The following is an 18,751-nucleotide window of genomic DNA, read 5'->3' on the forward strand; positions in this document are numbered from 1 at the left end:
GTTTTAATGCCGGACAGCTGGGAGTAGAGCAGGCCTGGGAATGAGTACTATCGCTTGGATTAATGCCAGACACCTGGGAGTGAAGCAGATCTGGGAATGAACACTAGAGCTTGGATTAATGCCCGTCACCTGGGAGTAGAGCAGGTCTGGGAATGAACACTACAGCTTGAATTAATGCCAGACACCTGGGAGTAGAGCAGGTCTGGGAATGAGCGCTACAGCCCATTGGATTAATGCCGGACACCTGGTTGTAGAGCAGGTCTGGGAATGAGCACGACAGCTTGTAATAATTTCGGACACCTGGAAGTAGAGAAGGTCTGGAAATGAGCACTACAACTTAGACTAATGCCGGACACCTCAGAGTAGAGCAGGTCTTGGAATAGGCCCTAAAGCCCTTTGGATTAATGGTGGACACCTGGATGAAGAGCACATCTGGAAATGAACAGTACAGCTTGTATTAATGCAGGACACCTGGGAGTAGAGCAGGTCCGGGAATGAGCGCTACAGCCCATTGGATTAATGCAGGACACCTGGGAGTAGAGCAGGTCTGGGTATGAACATTATAGCTTGTATTAATGCCAAACACCTGGAAGCAGAGCAGGTCTGGGAATGAGCACTACATCCCCTTGCATTAATATCTGACTCCTGGAAGTGCAGGTGATGTGGGATTGAGCATTACCATCCCTTGGATTAATGCCATACACCTGGTAGTAGAGCAGGTCTGGGAATGAGCACTACAACTTAGACTAATGCCGGACACCTCAGAGTAGAGCAGGTCTTGGAATAGGCCCTAAAGCCCTTTGGATTAATGGTGGACACCTGGATGAAGAGCACATCTGGAAATGAACAGTACAGCTTGTATTAATGCAGGACACCTGGGAGTAGAGCAGGTCCGGGAATGAGCGCTACAGCCCATTGGATTAATGCAGGACACCTGGGAGTAGAGCAGGTCTGGGTATGAACATTATAGCTTGTATTAATGCCAAACACCTGGAAGCAGAGCAGGTCTGGGAATGAGCACTACATCCCCTTGCATTAATATCTGACTCCTGGAAGTGCAGGTGATGTGGGATTGAGCATTACCATCCCTTGGATTAATGCCTGACACCTGGGAGTAGAGCAGGTCTGGGAATGAGCCCTACAGCTTAGAATAATGCCAGACACCTGGGAATAGAGCAGGTCTGGGAGTGAGCCCTACAGCTTGGATTAATGCCCGTCACCTGGAAGTTAGAGCAGATCTGGGAATGAGCAAAACAGCTCAATTAATGCCAGACATCTGGGTCTGATGCAAACCTCACAAAGAGCACCGCCGATAGGGTCAGTGTCGAATACCTGGTTTCACTGAGCACCTAACAGTGTAAACCTCACCAGCAAAGAATGTCGGACACCAGTCGTTATTGCTGATCACACTGTGCACAAGGACGCTGGGACCAATGTCTCAACACCTAACTTATTGTCCAGGACCTGTTGTGATTTCTGCCTCTACCTCAGTGACTGAAGCCTCAAATCCGCAAGCAGAAACAGCCATGGTATCAGTGCTCAGCAACAACAAATACTGCCAAAAATTAAGCAATAGCACTCCTGCTTTGGCCACCAGGGTCGCATCTCATGGATATACCTATAACACCCTCTGTGAATTAAGAACTCACTTTCACTGTCCATCCTCTTGGAAGGATGCCATTTTGAAATCCTTGGGTTATTAAGCTTTATTTGGCTGCAGATGCTCTACAACCGCCAAATACAATTCATCTCTTACCCTACACAGGAATGGCATGTTTTTCGTTCATGAAGTGCTAGACCCAGGAAAAGTGCAGGGTTTTTTTAGGTTTATGGGCTTTTGTAAAAATTGCAAGTTTTTTTTTACAAAAATCATAATTTTATGATTTTTTGCCAAATCACAGAATGCTGGAGAGTTTGACTAAAGCATGATAACCCATGGCGGACACCTGACTTGAATAATAAACTTATATTATGAAACACCATCGGATGACTGGTCTGGACCCCACCACCGTAGTTAATAGCCACCTCGTTATGAATGTTAATAGAAGTGCCCATATAACCTCATGGGTGACAAGAAGCGCTCTACAAATCTCTCGATTGATTGATCGAGGGCTGTGCTTGGAGATGCATTGAAGAGTCAAAGTGTGATCCTCTCTTACCAGTTGAGTGGCTCTGATGGTCCAGATGCAAACTGTAGATCTTGGGTACTGCTGAGGATAGTTTGGGGTGGTGATTTCTCCAGAGCTAGCCGTCAGCGTTCCTCCACAAGCTGCAATGACATTCAACACTTTACTCGTTATTGACACCTATAAATGGTCATCGTCATTGGTTCTGCTTACGACACAGAAGACAACCTCACAGGGATGCCATAAGATGTCCCATCATGCACCAGCCATCCTTTCTTGAGGGGCTTAGGGGACCGGTCCCTTCTGACGCACTGGATGGCTGCTAGATGTTGTATTTCAAAACCCAGGGTTCTATGTCACAATACTAAATATATAGGGACATATAGATCTATTTTTCTTTAACTTTATTCAATCTAATATAAAAACATAGATCATAAAAGTATACATATCAAGATAACATCATCCTTCTAAATACAATAAAACTAATGCAAACTGACAGTTAAAATAGCAATATACAAATTACAGCCCGACACAAAGGGGTATAGGATTAAACTGTGCAAAGATTCGCAATTCGGTGTCTATACTTTATGCGATAAGCACAATAGAAAGTCAAATAAAGTGCTACAGATTTCAAATTACCAGATTAATTAATATATAGCTAATAGTAGTGATCTAAAGAAAGAGCCTGCTATTCGAGCCGGTAAACAGCGTTTACTTCGCATGCGATACTTCGCATGCCATTACAACGCGGTTGTTAGAACGACCGCGTTGTTAGTTCGCATACCTTTACTACGCAAGTCAGAAAAACGACTTGCGTTAGAGGGGAGAAGGTGTTGGAATTTAAATCCAACACTTTCCCTAGTGTCCGCACAGACTGGAGTTGGAATAGTAAATTATACTGTTCCAACATCTAGCGCCTCCTACTGCAATTCGTTGTTCCGAATTGTGTAGTAAAGGTATGTGAACTAACAACGCGGTCGTTCTAACGACCGTGTTGTAAAGGCATGCGTACTAAACGCATGATAAGTAACGAGTGCTATTCAAAGAGCCACCCGTCGGGGACTTGTAAAACCATTAAAAAATTTCACATACGTTATAGGAGTCCTGTGTCGTGTCAAACCTCCTTCACGTAATTTTCATAATATTTTCTGAAGCTCAAATAAGGGTGGAGCTAAGGATTAACATAGCTTTCCAATTATAGTAAATGTCTCCTTTGATTGCAAGCCCAAAGGAATGGTGCTACGCAAAAACATACAAAAAAATCCTGGAGCTTTTTCAAGAAAAACAGGGCGAACCACCTTAGAAGAACTAAAATATAGATGTATTATTGTTAACTCTGCCTAAGCTGATGATATAATGGTAGTCTATACTGTGGATCAGATATATTTGTAGAGCTACATTTTTGTACCATGATATATCAACCGCCCCCCACTCCCACCTGACGTGGACCATTTTATTAATAATTTGTTTTCCAACTAACTATTTGCTCTATGGCATTGATTTAATATGATTTCAATGGATAAATAGCCTAGATCTCATTCATTTATCATTTATGCCACATGGAGGGAAGCTGATATATGCTGCGCCCCCACCAGAAGCCACATAAAGGGAATGGAAACGCATTGGTCAATCCAGTTAATATTCAAATGAATGGATGAATTAGTGTCAGATGTTGTGACGGAATACCTGCTACTTTACACTTTCTGTGCATGACTTACTTGCACACACCAAGGCTCATTTGGCCTCTCGAATATCTGTTTGTGTGGGGATAGTAGACTCAACCGCCCCTAGTCAAGTAGTGGCTAGCGCATCATCTAGTTTGTTCAGTTTTGCATGCCTCATATTTCTTTGCACCCACAGGCTATCACCGCCACCCGAAGACTAGTGCCAGGGGGATTTTCCCGAATCTTCAGACCTAAAGTCAGTTGCGGCCAACGAGCTGGTATGTTGTCTTCTCTAGGGAGCAGCAGCTCAAAGTGAAATGAAGCGACTGATGGAGGGCAATGCAAGGATATGGAGGCAGCAGCAGCAGCGGCTCCTCCGTATAGGCGGAGGAGCATCACTCCGTTGGCTCAGAGCCAACAGCTTCAAAATAAAATTATATTTTCTTATTGTTTTATTTTTCAGCTGCTGGTCGGGCCAGCACGTGTAGGGCGGGGTGGGGCTGAGGTCACAGGGAGGAGTAGTTGGTGCACTCCTAAGAGTGCATGTCAGTTTGGCAGGCCGTCTCAGGCTGGCCAAACAGACATGCGCAGTTAGGTTTCTGTAACCCAGCTGTAGTGGAAAAACGTCATAGACTCCCTGTGCCTGAATGGAGCATCAAACCAGCCCGCTCAGGCCAGTCCAAATGCTGCTCTCATAGGATGAGAGCAGCATCTGGATTGGTTAGGGAGTCTGTCCCAGGGACTGTCGGGAGCAGCAGAACAGAGGAGTACCGAAGCGCGAGGCGGCTGCAGGATCAGGTGAGTTTAATTTCTTTTTTATCTGTTATGTCAACCCTTTCCCCCCCACTGCTGCCACCCCCTCCAACCCCCCTCTCCACTCCCCTCTCCACTGCATATTGGCAGCAGCAACGACTGATTAGCAGCCCACTGGATGCTCTTATTGCCATGGCAGTACACAGGGAGCTGTTCTTATTACAGTGACAGCACACTGAAACATGCCTCTACTGCAGTGACAGCCCAAAGCATCTGCAATTACACTGAGTATTGTTCTTATTACAGTTACAGCACACTGGAAGATGCAGCAACAGCAGCAACTGCACAGTGGCAGCTCCTATTACAGCGACTGCACACTGAGAATTCGCTTCAAATTATTTTTCTGTAGCAGTAAAGGATGGTAGTATCTATAAGAGAGTGTTAACTATTCCTTCAGGGCTGCTTACTGTGGCTGATCCCTCATTCATGCAATCCTGAAAGCAGCCCTATAAGCCTGAGCTGTTGCAGGGCGTGAGAATACCATGTGCACACACTGCCTGCCCAGCATATTACTGTGACAGCTCACTGCTAGTTTCTGTCACTATAGGCACTGCATAGGCCATCAATTATATTTTTATGTGCACAAACAGATGCAACACACACGTCCATTCTAAGACTCCATTGAAAAATACCAATGTGATGGAAAGAGACCAAAATCCAAAAAAGTCACATACATGCTTCGAGGCTAGTGAGGCGGCTGTGCAGGAGAAACCAAGTTCCTAACTTTTTTGTTGTGTGGTCCAAATTGTAAAGTTGAATCATGTATTCAAGAGGCAGAATCATGTAGTACTCCTTTTAGATGTGTAAAAAAAAATCAACTCAGTAGTAAATCCGTGAAATAAAGCGAATATTATTGGAACATACAGACCACTTCTTTTCAGATAGTGGTTGTCAAACCTACCTCTATCATTGGAAACAGTGGTGGCAGTTCCTAGGGTACTTGGGCTTGTCGTTGCTGTTGTGGCTGTCGTTTCAGTTGTTTCGGTCGCTGTTGTGGGAATGCTGGTGATTATTTCCTCCAGCTCAGTGGCAGTCTTGATAGTGGTGGACGTCTCTGAAGTGGTTGTGGTGGTTGTTGTTGCTGTGCTGTTGATGGTGTCGGTTGTGGTCTTCATGGTCGTACTTGGAGTGCTGGTGGGCGGTGGTGTTGTGGAGGTTGGAGCAGTTGCAATCCGCGTATCGTATGTTCTGGCATCTAAATCACTTGTTTGTGTTTGGAAATCTATCACAGTCCTTGAACAGAGTCAGAATATCCACAGCATGGTTCATAGACTATTTATGCCTCCCAGTTCCTTCACGCAAGTGGAGTGGAGGCTGGAGTGCCATTTCGATACCCGGACACGCGTGTTGTAGGTGAGCATCCATAGGCAAGTGAGTGTCTGATGTTTAACAAAAGATAGTGGCTACTGTTCCTTCTTTCTGTGTGCTGGTAGCCCACATTGTTTAACTGTCAGCAAGATATTTACCCAACTTGACCCTCCAAAGCTGGGACTCCCAACCCATAGACATTCAACTGCTTTCCTGCTTCCACCTACAACCCGGGTTCCCATGCCAGCAGAACAGAGGCGCTTCCAATCCAAAGAGAGGCAGGGGAGTCAAGCCCATTCGACATCAACATTAAAGAGCACCATCATGGTCACAGCTGATCAAAGACACTAACTTTCCCCTTCAGTGGTGTATTCCAACACCATCAGCAGACACAGAAGAATGAATGCTCCACGCCCTAGACTGCTTGTACCAGGGGTCCAACTGGCATCACTCAGCTACCTCAGCCGACCTTTTTACACGCCTTGACATTTTTTTAACGGTCTGTGATTTATTTTATTTACTTACTAACTATTGGGCGCACTGATACTTAACAAAGGCTTTCTGGTGCTGATAAAAAAGAGCAATAATCATTTAATAGCAAACACAACAAGATGATGGACGGAGTCAAGCTAGCCTGGCTGATGAGGGGTGAAACCCCGAAATTGGTTCCAGGATGCTTGTTTTCAGTCCAGGGAGGACCTGGCCTGGCAGTTCAGGCTGGACTTTTTCCCTGGGGTTAAGACTGATTTGCATATGGCAGGGTTTAAACTGGAAGGGCATGGGGAGTTGAAAAAACGATGGTTTTGGGTCCAGATTTATGTACTGGGGTGAATGTTTGACATTGTTCAATATTTGGTTCATCAATTGTTCTTTTTGCAATAACATTTAAAACAAAAAAGTAAAGCTAAGACTTGATCACAGTCGAGTAATGGATCAAAGGTAACATAAACAAGGTTTTCAATGCACTCACTGTGATTTTCTACCCCCTGCAGGTGACCTCGCAATTTGTTCCAGAGTGGGCGCGTGCGATACTTGAGGGCGCCCACCCTTGTGGGGCTTCTTGATTTATGTTACATGGTAGATGGAAAGATTCTGCCACCACAGACTCGAATAAGAGCATGTTTCTTTAGCAATAGGATGATCTCTGATTTATTGTGCAGTAAAATATACTGTTGTCCCTACAGAGACATTTAGGCCCAGATTTACCTAATCTTTGCACCTGTGCAGTGTCATCCAAAGTGACACAAACTGGCACAAAGTGTTGTTTTCGAATTTACTTTCCAGCTCAAAACTTGTTTCTCCCTTTTGCCGCCCCAGGCGGCCGCCTAGTCTTGCCTAATGGTAGAAACGGCCCTGGAGGCACCCTTATGACGTCACAGGCGCTGTACAAATAATATGCAACGTAACGCAGGATGGAAGAGGATAGCCCTCTACTTGAAATGGGCCATTCCTCTGCTACTTCAAGGCACCCCCACTCCAGGGCTGTGCGTCTTCAGCACCAGCCACAGACCACCTGCGCGCAGTCTTCACATCGTGCACAGAGCTGCACAGACCCTGCAGACCGTGTTTACTCATTTCTCATCACAGAATTAAATACCCTTCATATGATTCCTGTTGGCATATTGCACACCCGAAGACGCAAAATTGCCCAAGGCTGCAATAGCGGTGTCGGTGCTCACTCCCTAGCTATTGTCAACAGAGCACATGCGACGCACAACGAGAACGGATGTCAACAGACTTACAAATGGAGGGCTAGACCCCAATGTTGCTCATGTTTTTCAATAAAAACATACATTTTGTCTCATTTGACCGTCATAAAAAAATCATATTTTTTTTTTTAACCGCTCGGTACCTTTTTGAAGACATTGTTGGAAGGTTGAGCAGAGTAACTGCGTAGTGATTACCTCTTATCCTGTAAGTATCACATATAACCTTTACGCATTTCATTACTGGTAATTGGTTAATGGCTTAACAACTGAATGATTAGAGATTTGCACTTAAGTTGGCTTCATCTTCAACATGCCTAGAACTATTAAAAATGGTTATTGTTCTCTTTTGGAATTCTGGTCTGAAATATTGGCAGCTCAGTGAACTTTGCGCCTGTTGTCATAATAATAGGCTGTTCGTGCCTAACAAAAATGAATGGGTCCTCATGATGTAACGCAACTTGAGCTTGTGTAAAGCGCTCTGATACCTGATACTTTCGGTTCAAGATCGCTCTATATAAAACTCCTTAAAAAAACCAGAACTGACCACTAGCCTAGTGTCATGTCCGATACCATCATCCGGTAGTGACTGTTTAGGCCAACGTCAATGTCCATGCTGGGATTTTTTTTTTTTTTTTTTTTTTTAAAAACCTTTATTTGTGCATAGTAAAAGAACAAATACGGGCCTACAACCATCAGGCCGGCCACAGTACGGTTGAGCACAGAGACAAACAATACATCCCCTGTGCGTCAAGGTCAAGATGAGCAACGATTCAGGATTCATACACTGGAGGAATCCTTGACACCGGGGGAAGGAGAAGTGAAGGTTCATTTTAAGGTTTTCAAAAAAAAATTTTATCGAGAAAAAAGTCAGTAAAGGATAGAAACAAGGAGATTCGAGTCCGCAAGTCGGCTTCATACACTGGAGAGCAGCAGCATCATTAAAACAGCCATAGAAAATCTCATACAGTAAGGCGATGCAATTAGATAACAGGATCATCACAGTAGTAAATACGCACCCCCTAAAAGCCGCCCCCACTCAATCCACCCCGAATCGAAACAAGTATAGCGCAGAGACATAAAAGAAAGAGGCCCATAGAACTAAAAGAAACAGTAAATTACCCCCCCACCCTACACCAATGCGGAGGCTATGGCCTACCCCCCCCCCAGCATAGTGCCTGTCGCCCAATGAACCCGAAATATAGACGAGAGAGAAAGTAGGAATAGAGTAAAGAAACTAAGAGAAGAAAGAAGAAAGGAAGCGGGGAGGAGCCCACGTATCCTCAGGAGCGCCCGACACCACCGGCCAACCAAGCCTCCACACACTGAAACCCCACTACACCCAAAGGCGGTCGTGTGAAGATAGCATGTAACACCACGGAAATGAAGGCAGACAGATCGCGACGAGTGCGCACAACATAAGTAGACAATTCCAGTCCCAGTCCAGCCCGGCCGTGAAGCCATGATGATAGAAAGTAATCTAGCCCTGGCCCGATCGCGGGCGTACGATTAGACCCGCCCCCTCGTGAATGCCCCGCATCCCGAACAGACAAAGACAATATGGCCACTTGGGAGAAGATGGAGAAGTAGAGTCACAAAATGGCCGCCGATCATCTATTGAGGTCCCCTTGCACACCATATAAAATCCAGACCTGGCTTGTAAAGTACATGAGTTCCACATAAAGGGAGCCGTAGGCCACCGTGAACGGTTCCTCGAGGTCGCCAGGTGTAGTTCAGCTGGAAACTCCTGCGGGCACGGTGAGGCAGGCAACAACAAAGCAGGCAGCAATGACCGGGGAAACAAAGTATCTGCCATTGAGCAGGAGAGCGATTGATCCTGAGCGCCGGGAAAGCCAGATGCAGACACCAGTGTAGCACCGTTATACCCAGTCGTTGCTTCCCCGCAGGAAGACCACAGCACTGGCAGACTCACGTCTTGTTGATCACAAACGGGGCGCTCACGGCCCGCAGCAGACAGTGTAGAGTCGAACCGCTCACTCAGCGTTTGCAAGCCGACACACAATTGCAGACGAAAGTCCCGCAGGGCAGCCAGAACGGAGCCGTATGTCAGCGGAAGCTGCGTCCCCACAACGGCAGCAATCCGGGACGGCACTGGGGAGCTGGAGTCTGGTAGAGGGAGGGCGAAGCAGGCAGCGGGCGAGACCGGAGCATCACCCCCCAGCAGCGAGCAGGCAATCAGCGCCATGTTTTACCGTTGAACGGTACCGTGGCCAGGGGGGGGATCGTGACAAGGAGGCAATTCCCAACAGGTCTGCGCCGCAACAGGTGAAAGCCAGCAGTCTCTTCCCCTCCCTCGGGCTCTCTTTGCAGCCGACTAGACCATAGAAGAAGGGGGTCTGCAGCCTTCCACAGCGTGGTCCACAGAGCGGGGTAGGAGACCCGCCACACCGGGGCTTACCCTCTAGCTCCAGCCCATCAGGTGCAGGGTACAGGAGGTGTCCGGGCGTCTCTCTCCCGGCTCTTCTGGCGACCGTACGTGGCGTGAGGCGGGATCGGGACCTCGGGCTCAGATTTGCACCAGCGGGTCCGGTGACTGCGACACTTCCAGGGGGCCGGCCGAGGCCACAGTAGAGCAAGGGTCCAGGGCGGGGAACAAAGGCACCAAAAACTCCGGCATCCGGGCGGGCTAAGACTTCGGGAAAGCGGCGGCGCAGTCAGCGCGTCGTCGCACACGTTACACCTCGAAAATCGGCAAGGATAGGAATCAGGATGATAGTCCGAGGCCAAGGGCCGACGGAGCCGGGCGCTCAAGCGACTGCTCCGGTCGCCATCTTGGCTCCTCTCCCATGCTGGGATTTTTGAGCCAGTGCTTACCCTGTTAAAAGTAAGACTACAAATCCCAGAATGCAACACACAGGTGGCCACAAACCCAAGATTGGTTGAAGGTGTTCCACAACATGGAACCACTTGTCAACTATGGTGAAGTGTGCATTCTGCCTCGCACTGGCTCAAATTCTGGCCAGGATTACTCTCCTAGCGGTAATATGCACGAGCTTTTCAATAACTTCTATTCACAGCGCCAAGAAGCAGTTCATTCTATGTTGCACGCCAAACTTTATTAACGTCTTGCCATAGTCTCTGGTTAGCGCAGATTTGAGCATCATGAACTATAATCTTCCTGACAAGGAAATCTTTTAATTGTTGTGATCAGCCTCTATTAAATGGATACAATGGAGATGATAACTATTTCAGACGCCTCAGTGGGAAAAAAACAAGCGTTGGCAAAACCACTAGGTCAGGCCTTGGAAGATGGTGCAAGTTACTATTTTTGTTGTTTCTGATGTTGAAAACGAGGTGCGCTGACGCCTCAGTGGTATTTAAACACAAGGCTCTATTGGGCATCCGTGTACATAGTTCTGTGAGTGTATGGCTACTGTAACGGTCTGGCCTGGGCCTTTCGTTGAGGTCGTTTGCAAGACTGACTGTTGTGATCGTGTTTCCTGATAGTAAATGAGAGTAACATAGAAGGGTTCGGCAGTAGAGGGTGTGCCTCTCTAGCCTGGATGACAGGGGGAGAGAGTGATGGTAGTAACAGGGAGGGGGTGGCATTTTTCAATTCTCGCCTAAGGTGGCAAAACACCTAGAAACGACCCTGGGTGCCTCAAAGCACTGAAATCCGTTCTCACTACACACCTCTCCTTGAGCTCTCAGTGTTTAGGAAAGCCGTGGCGAGCGATTTAAAACAGTCTACATTCCCTGCACTGCCAGCCCCTTCTCTTGCACCGACAGAGACGCTGCTTGTTTGGGATTCCAGCACTTTTAGCACACATTAGAAAGAGACGAAGGGCCCAGGGTGGGGATTTGGCGTGTGTCGCCCTCTCTGGCTGGATCCGGCGAGAGACAGTCTGCGCCCCCTGAAGGTTCCTCAGAAGCAGGGCCGTTTCTACCATTAGGCAAGACTAGGCAACTGCCTAGCTTTACGTTCGTAGGATCAAATAAAATAATGTTTCTCCCTTTTGCCGCCCTAGCCCTTTTGCTGCCCTAGGCGGCCGCCTAGTCTTGCCTAATGGTAGAAACGGCCCTGGAGGTGTCTGCACACCTCGACCCTTAACAGCGTCTCTCTATGATTGGCAGCATTTAAGGGGTCGGGGGTATTAAGCTTTCCCTCACTCGTGCTCCTAGCCGTGTGCGATGGGTTGCGCTCGATGCACAGGCGCGCCTAACTCTGAATGTGGTGGTCTCTGCACACCTGCGCTTCTGGCGAAGTCCATGGGTGGGTGACTCTAAACTAGCAGTCTTTGTAAGTGCATTAAAAAGTATGGTGCCTGTGATCCTGAGTGCAATGGGGTCCGGAGTCTAACACATGGCTGAAAAAGAATGAACATGTTGGTGTTAAGCTTTCAGATAACACACACACCGCATGCATGAAAAACAATGAATGGAACTGTCCACTGAAAATGCACGGTCTTGCCTTATGAAACCTCGACTGGCTTCCGCAATCACTGACTGCTTGTGTAACCAGAGAGCCTACATTATGGAACTTCCTGATACTCTGTCAATTAAATCCTAAATGGCTCCCAGGCAGCCTTTCGATTTGCTGATTAGCCATTAGCCAGTTGGCACATTTACATTTTCTTCAGGTGTCAGGCCCCTGGCTAGGGTTGTCTTTTATATTGCTGCCCCCCGGCTTCACGGCATAGGACACGCCATCCAGTTTCCTTTCAGTCCAGGCATCTCAGGGCTTGGGTTTCTTTTTCTTACGCAAACAGCATGGCAACTGTTTCTGTTTAAATTAAAAAACCTATGGGCATGTAGCTCCTCAGCGCACCTGCCTGTCAACTCGCGCTGGAGGGTAAGCTTCGCCAGCGTTCCAAGTGTTTTGGGTTTTCTTTGTAGATTTGGTGCGGTCTGTGGTCACAGACAGACCTGCTGTTGTGCTTTGAGGCGACTACCTCTGCCGGTAGCTGAGGTCGCGTCTCTCACGTCCCCCGATTCTGGGGTCACCGGCTCCTGGTAGCCCGTCCGTCCTCCGCATAGGACGAGGCGTCGCCCAGGTTAGTGGAAGTATACCTGGAAGCAGCAGCTTGGTGACCGGAAACGGGTGATCGATATGGGACGGTGGCTCTGGAGGAAGAGAGTGCGCTGTTCTCTGTCAAGGCTGTCTGGGGGGCCACGCAGTGGCCCCTCAACAGGGCGGCCGCCTTAGTGCCACAGGAAGGCACTGGAGTCGGCCTCCTAGTTTCCCTGGGCGAGGGACCAGGGGGACTCCCGGCCGGCCACTTCCGGAGTGGGAAGGGGGACAGGGGTACATATACTGTCCCCCGCCTACTGAGCAGCCTCTTGTCCGCTGCCCGTCTTGCCTTTCCCGCCCCACCGCATACCCTGCGGACGGACAATGAGGAGGATTGGGGGGGGGTACAATTTCTAACCTATTGTTTTGTGTTGCAGGAGGAGTTTCAGGGCAATCCAGAGTCTGCAAGTTACCAAGGGGTACTTCATGCAGCAGCACAGTATGGTGCTAAGCCAAGGATACCCAGGGATGTCTTAGCGTTGTCCCCTGGAAGAACTACGGCGCCCCGTTAGTCCTACGGCCAGTTGTGGGTCTGAGCAACTGGGGGTTGCCTGGAACGCTCCGCCCACCTTTTGGGGGGCGTGAGTAAGGAAGTGGACTGGTGGTCCACTGACGGGAGGGGTGGCCCCTCCCAAGAATTGGTAAACACCGATTGGCGACGGCCACGGTGTAATTTGGCTCATCAGACGGGCAGGCGGCATAAGGGTTGGCCTGCCCTGGGATCGCCCGTAAGATAACCCATCATGTTGGTATATTTGTTATGCAAATAAACCCGCAGCAATTTTCTCCACTAACAAGGTGTTGTGTGGTTTATTGATGTATTGTGCTGCATGTATACTGACTACTGTTGCCGATATTGGCACTAAGAGTAGGGTTGTCGGTGCGTGTTGACAGCCGGGATGTTTCTGATTGAAAGGCTGGACGTATATAGCTTAGTGCTTTTAGGTGCCACAGGTGAGATCTGTGCGCGTACTCTATAGGTCTCAGGTTCTATTCGCAGGAACTCTGACTCTTGATTACTTTGACATGTGTAACGTAATTCCATATAGTTGGGAAAGGCCGTCTGTTTTTTTTTTAGATTATGTGTAGGGCTCCCGGTTTTATGGTATTTATTTTTTGGCCATTTCCGTCTGTATTTATCCATATTTATTTTTTGGGCATTTTATCTGTATTTACCCACATGTTTTTTTTTTGCGACAAGCAAAAGTCGACACAACAGCTAGTATTGTTCCACATATATTTACACAGGAAGGGGGCAGTAGGACATTAATACCGGTTGTGACAGAGGGAGACCCATGCTAAACGTTAGCTCTAACATGGCTTTAAATCAGCCCAATTGTTTTTACTGGAAGCGGAGTGCACTAACCCAAGGTTTCGGATTGACATGTGTGACATTTTCATAATTTCAGTGAAATTCTGAGACATTTTTACGCCTATGAGTGGCTTTGTTACAAGCAAAATCAAGCAGGCACACTTAATAATCCAACTCAACAATGGTGCTAAGTTAAACCGTTCTCAGAAGGATGAAAGAAACAGCCAACCCTGCTGAAACCTCAACCTGATCTGCAGTCAATTATGGGAAATTTGTAGCACGCAGATGAATAGTGCCTCGGGGCAGCCTTTGAGATTACACATTGTGGGAGCTGCAGACGTCAGCGCATGGCCATGTGCCAAGAGGCCACTTGGTGTGGCGCTGCACAGGTCTGTCTGCACTCACTCTCCTGAAGAGCTGTCGCATGTGCACTCTCACTGCCTCAGGTATGCAGCAAGTCCCCCCTGCACACCCCACTTCCAAAATACATATCTTCCGGTCGGATTAAAGTAATACTCTCAAAACACGAACATGCCTGAGTACGGACTCAAATGGTTGGCGATAACTTAAATTCCATACAGTGAAGTTCAAGCTATTGAATATGAAAGTATGAAAGTTTGTGGCCATCGCACAATATTACCTCTGAATGAAGATTTTCTCTAAATAAATGTATGCCGACAAATCTAGTAATTTCTGTTATGGTTCAGCCCTCAATTGGTCGTGTACAATAGAGCTTCAGGAGCACTTTCAGCCAAAAAGGCATGGGAGCCTCGGCGGGGGCAGCCCGCAACAAGTCAACCCCGGCCCAGACTGGGCGACGCCGCTCTCCCGAGGGCTCCGCTGGAGCTCTCACTCGCCCACGAGTTCTGGGGTGGTGGGAAGAATTACTGCCCATTCTCCCTACTCCCCCGCGGTAGAAGGGGGGCTCCATTGCTGCCCTTAACTGGGGGTGGGGAGGGTATCCCGAAATTAAGGTGCTTTTCCCGTGATAGCATGCTCGCTGCGTCCCTTACCCAACTGGTGTGCAATGGGGGTTCACCCCAAATGGAGGTGCATTTCACGTGACAACAGACTCACTGCAGCCTTTACCAGCCTGGGGAGGTGGGCGAGTGGTGTGTTGGGTGGGGGAGGGGTTTCAGGCGTTCGATTGTGGTTCACTCTGAAATCAAGGTGAATTTAGTGACAGTAGACACTTTGGGACCCAACGCCGGAGCTTCTGTTCAAAGTCCATGTGCGTTTCACATGAAAACAGACAATTTGCGCCATTTACTGATAGATTTTGCTCCGAAATCGGGTACATTTCCTGCGATAAATATACCTCCTTTCCGCAGCGGCCTACCGAGAGTTTCACCCCAAAATTAAAAAGCATTGGACGTGATAAATGGACTCGCTGCCGATTTTTATGAGGGATGTCACCCCAACGTTAGGTTGCACTTCTCATGATATTCAAACAATGGGAATTTGTGCCGCCTCCGTTTCATAGTAATTCATTGCCATATGGTGACATTTAGCCACATGCCGATAAACATCTCAGAGTGTAATTGACTCCAGCCGCACCCGAGTACTTCACAGGTCTTTAAAAAGACCATACACTAGTTAACGAGGCTTTATTGTTCTGTTCACCCCTTCTTACCAGACTATGGGCAGTGTCTACAGAGCCACCCTGTGCTCAGTGGCTTAACCCCTTCGCCGCGGCGGGAATTCCGCCGCGGCGCTGGGGGGGGGGGTTTGGGGGCACTGCAGTGGCGCCGTGCTCATGACGGAACCACTCCGTCATGAGTCACGGTTGAGCTGTGCTCATGACGGAGTGGTTCCGTCATGACTCCGCCCACGGCGCTAATCGCCCGCACAGGCGGGGAATTAGCACCGCGTGGGCGGAGCGGCCGCCAACGGCCGCAGCATGACGGAACCACTCCGTCATGAGCACACGGCACCCGTGGCTCATTACGGAGTGGTTCCGTCATGAGCAGGGAATGGGTTAAACACCGAAACGTAAAGAGCTGCCTTTTACACGGGACAGCAGAATTGTTTATTTTGAACGTCGGTAGCAAAATACTCAACGGCAGCGCGGCAAAATTTGCTAGTATTTTGCGGTCTCTAAATATAACTACAGACAAAGGAAATGTAGTTTTCCGTCTGTATTTATATGTAAAAATCAGTAAAAAGGGAAAACCGGGAGCCCTAATTATGCGTAAACTCAGAGGTTAGGGAACAATATACAGTGGGCTGTTTGCAATGGTGGAAATGACAAACGGAGGCGTGGGGTGGTGATTAAAGGGGGTGAGGTCAACAGCTGTCTACTTCTGCACACTTTTTACATACTTCGCCACCAACAAAAATGGCAACAAGGAGATCATGGTAGTGTGGCTTACTTATTTGGTCACTAACGGGCTCCATTTGATGTCAGCCGAGGAGGTTGAAGCGCCTGCTGCACCCACCTACAAGTTTCATTGTATGAAAAGCGCGAGCCTCGGTGAGCGTGTCTTTAGGGCCCGCCCCCCCAGGCCCCAAGACACCCCCCCCCATTCTCTGGTCCGTGCCGGACGAAGTGCTTCCGGGTCAGGCCATGACGTATGTCTGGTCAGGGCCTGGCCCGGAAGGGGTGGAGTCGAGGTGGGGGCTATTTAGCCCCTGGACTAACCTGAACGCCCTCTCTTTGCACCGGTATCCTGGGACCACGACGACCCTTTTGTATCTGCAGCGTCGTCCTCGTGGCATTGCGGCGTCATTTTTCTGCGGCTTGGAGTTTGGGTGCTGTCGGCGGTAGCGAGGTCCAGGCGGCGGTAGTGAGGTCGAGTCGGCGGTAGTGAGGTCCAGGCGGCGTGGAGTTTGTGGTGTCCGGATCTGGAGGTGTGGTGTCTGGGGCGTGGGGGAGCACTTTGTGGCTGCCGGTGGTAGGCGCGAGGGGAGCGTGTGTAAACTGATTGCCTTTCCGTGCGCCAGGTGCCGGTGGCTGCTTGCGGTTCCCGTAGTAACTGGATGACGCCTCCCTCGGGGGATCCGGACTCGTTAGTGCACTGCATTCAGCCAGGCGGGGTGGTATATACTGTACAAAAATCTTCGTATCTCCTGAGTTTATACTGCCCAACTTTCTTATAACTTTGCAATAAACCCCACCCCAGTCTCCCTGGCCTGCGCTACCTTTCACCTGGGGGGCCTCTAAAAAAAAGCGCAAGCGCGCGCATCGGAGCTTTGGCGCGCATTTGCGGGGGTGAGTTTCTGGCATCACGGAGCGGGAAGCGGGTGCATTTTGGCGGGAGTTTCAAACGCTCTTTCGGTAAATACGCGCTTCTCTGCATTTGAACAGGCGCTTGCAGGATAATGAAAGCATTTTTAACAGGGCGTGAAAAGTGAACAGATAAAAGGCATTGTGTAGCACAAATTGTTCTAGTTGCAGTGCACAGGTCGTAGGGTGGAGGGTAGCTGTAAGTGATTGGCAGCAACTTCACGGTAAACTGTTGATTGTGAGCCACGCGCTCTGGTGGGATTGAAGGGGCATTGTTGCAGCAATATTGTTGTATCTGCGGTGTGCAGGGCATACGCGGTGTGCAGGGCATACGGTGGGGGTGGCTGGGATTGTTACGCATCAGTTTCTCAATCGACTGTTGATGGTGAGCCACACGCTCTTGTTTGAGGAGCATTGTTACAGCAATCTTGTTTGGTTGGCGCACACGCTCTTAATTGATTAGGTAGCATCACTGCAGCTAGCCAGCGTAGAGCATCTCAGTAGAGGGGGGTTATTTCAGCAGTTTGCCACCCGATTAGAGGGAGAACAATGCCTCCTAAACGCAATCCAAAGAGGAAAGGGGGAGAGTCTGAGATAGCACAACTTTTGAAGTTGGTATTGGAAAAGTTGGGCAGGGATGAGGAGGAGAGTGAGGATGAACAAGGGGGGGAGGCGCCAGTGTCCAATAGTGAGGAGATCACTGAGCCGATTGAAAGGGCCCGCCCCCCGAGAACTATACTCCCACAAGGCAGCATTTCCAGCTTTAGTGAAGAAGCCTAAGGTGGCCAAAAAAGGGAAGGGGGGCAGGGGATCAGAAGATATACCTAACCTTCCGGTAATGCCTCAGCAGCCAGTGCTCCCCCTGTCTGGTGGGCTCCCTACGCCAGTCCTCAACCCGCCTGAACCTGCGCTTCCTATGCCTGTGGAGCCTCCCGCACCGAGGCTTACTAGCCCTGTGCCTGCTACCCCAGTACCCGGGGACCCGCATTACCCAGCGTGCCCCCGCCAATTACTCAAGGGGTACCCCCCACAGGTAGGAAGTGTCCCACCGTTAGAAGGGCGGGACTATGTAAGTACAATCCTAGCAGAGATTAGAGGGGCTTTGAAGGCCTTGGTACCAACACCTGCTCCCCCAATCATCGCAGTATCAGAGGAAGCGCCAGTGGTAGCCCAAAGCCCAGTAGGAGTGACTGGTGTGATAGTGCCCCCAACTTCAGGACAAACGGGGGCAGCAGCAGAGGGGGGCAAACGAATACAACGGCCATACTGGCAACGGTGGCGACACTGTTAGCACAACTGGCCGCACCCCCAGTAGGGAGCCCGAGTAGCAGCGGCGCGACAGTAGCACCATGGGCGTCAGCAATGGGTACGCCAGACGTGATCGGCGAGTTGAACAAACAGGTGGCCCTTTTGGGTAAAGCGCAGGAGAAGGATGCAAGCACACCCCCTCAGGCGGTGGGTCAAACAGCCCCCGCTCTATGCGTGACAACGGGGGTTACTGCAGGTAAGGCAGGAGAGTCTACAACCAACGAGGTGGACAGCGGGTCAAAACCAGGTGGAAGCC

The 18,751-nt window shown here is 49.2% G+C and overlaps 1 protein-coding gene across 8 annotated transcripts in view; it reads right to left on the bottom strand.

The window, feature by feature from the left end:
* The window catches only part of LOC146796718 (membrane frizzled-related protein-like), a 78,779-nt gene that overhangs the window by 17,757 nt on the left and 42,271 nt on the right, over positions 1–18,751 (bottom strand). For all 8 annotated transcript variants that reach the window (XM_085629389.1, XM_085629394.1, XM_085629397.1 and 5 more), the window contains one exon: positions 2,160–2,269. In XM_085629389.1, the coding sequence (XP_085485515.1) occupies positions 2,160–2,269 (110 nt within the window). The remainder of the gene's footprint in view (positions 1–2,159; positions 2,270–18,751) is intronic.

Source organism: Triturus cristatus, chromosome 10, assembly GCF_964204655.1.
Source record: "Triturus cristatus chromosome 10, aTriCri1.1, whole genome shotgun sequence".
Classification (NCBI taxonomy): Eukaryota; Metazoa; Chordata; class Amphibia; order Caudata; family Salamandridae; genus Triturus; species Triturus cristatus.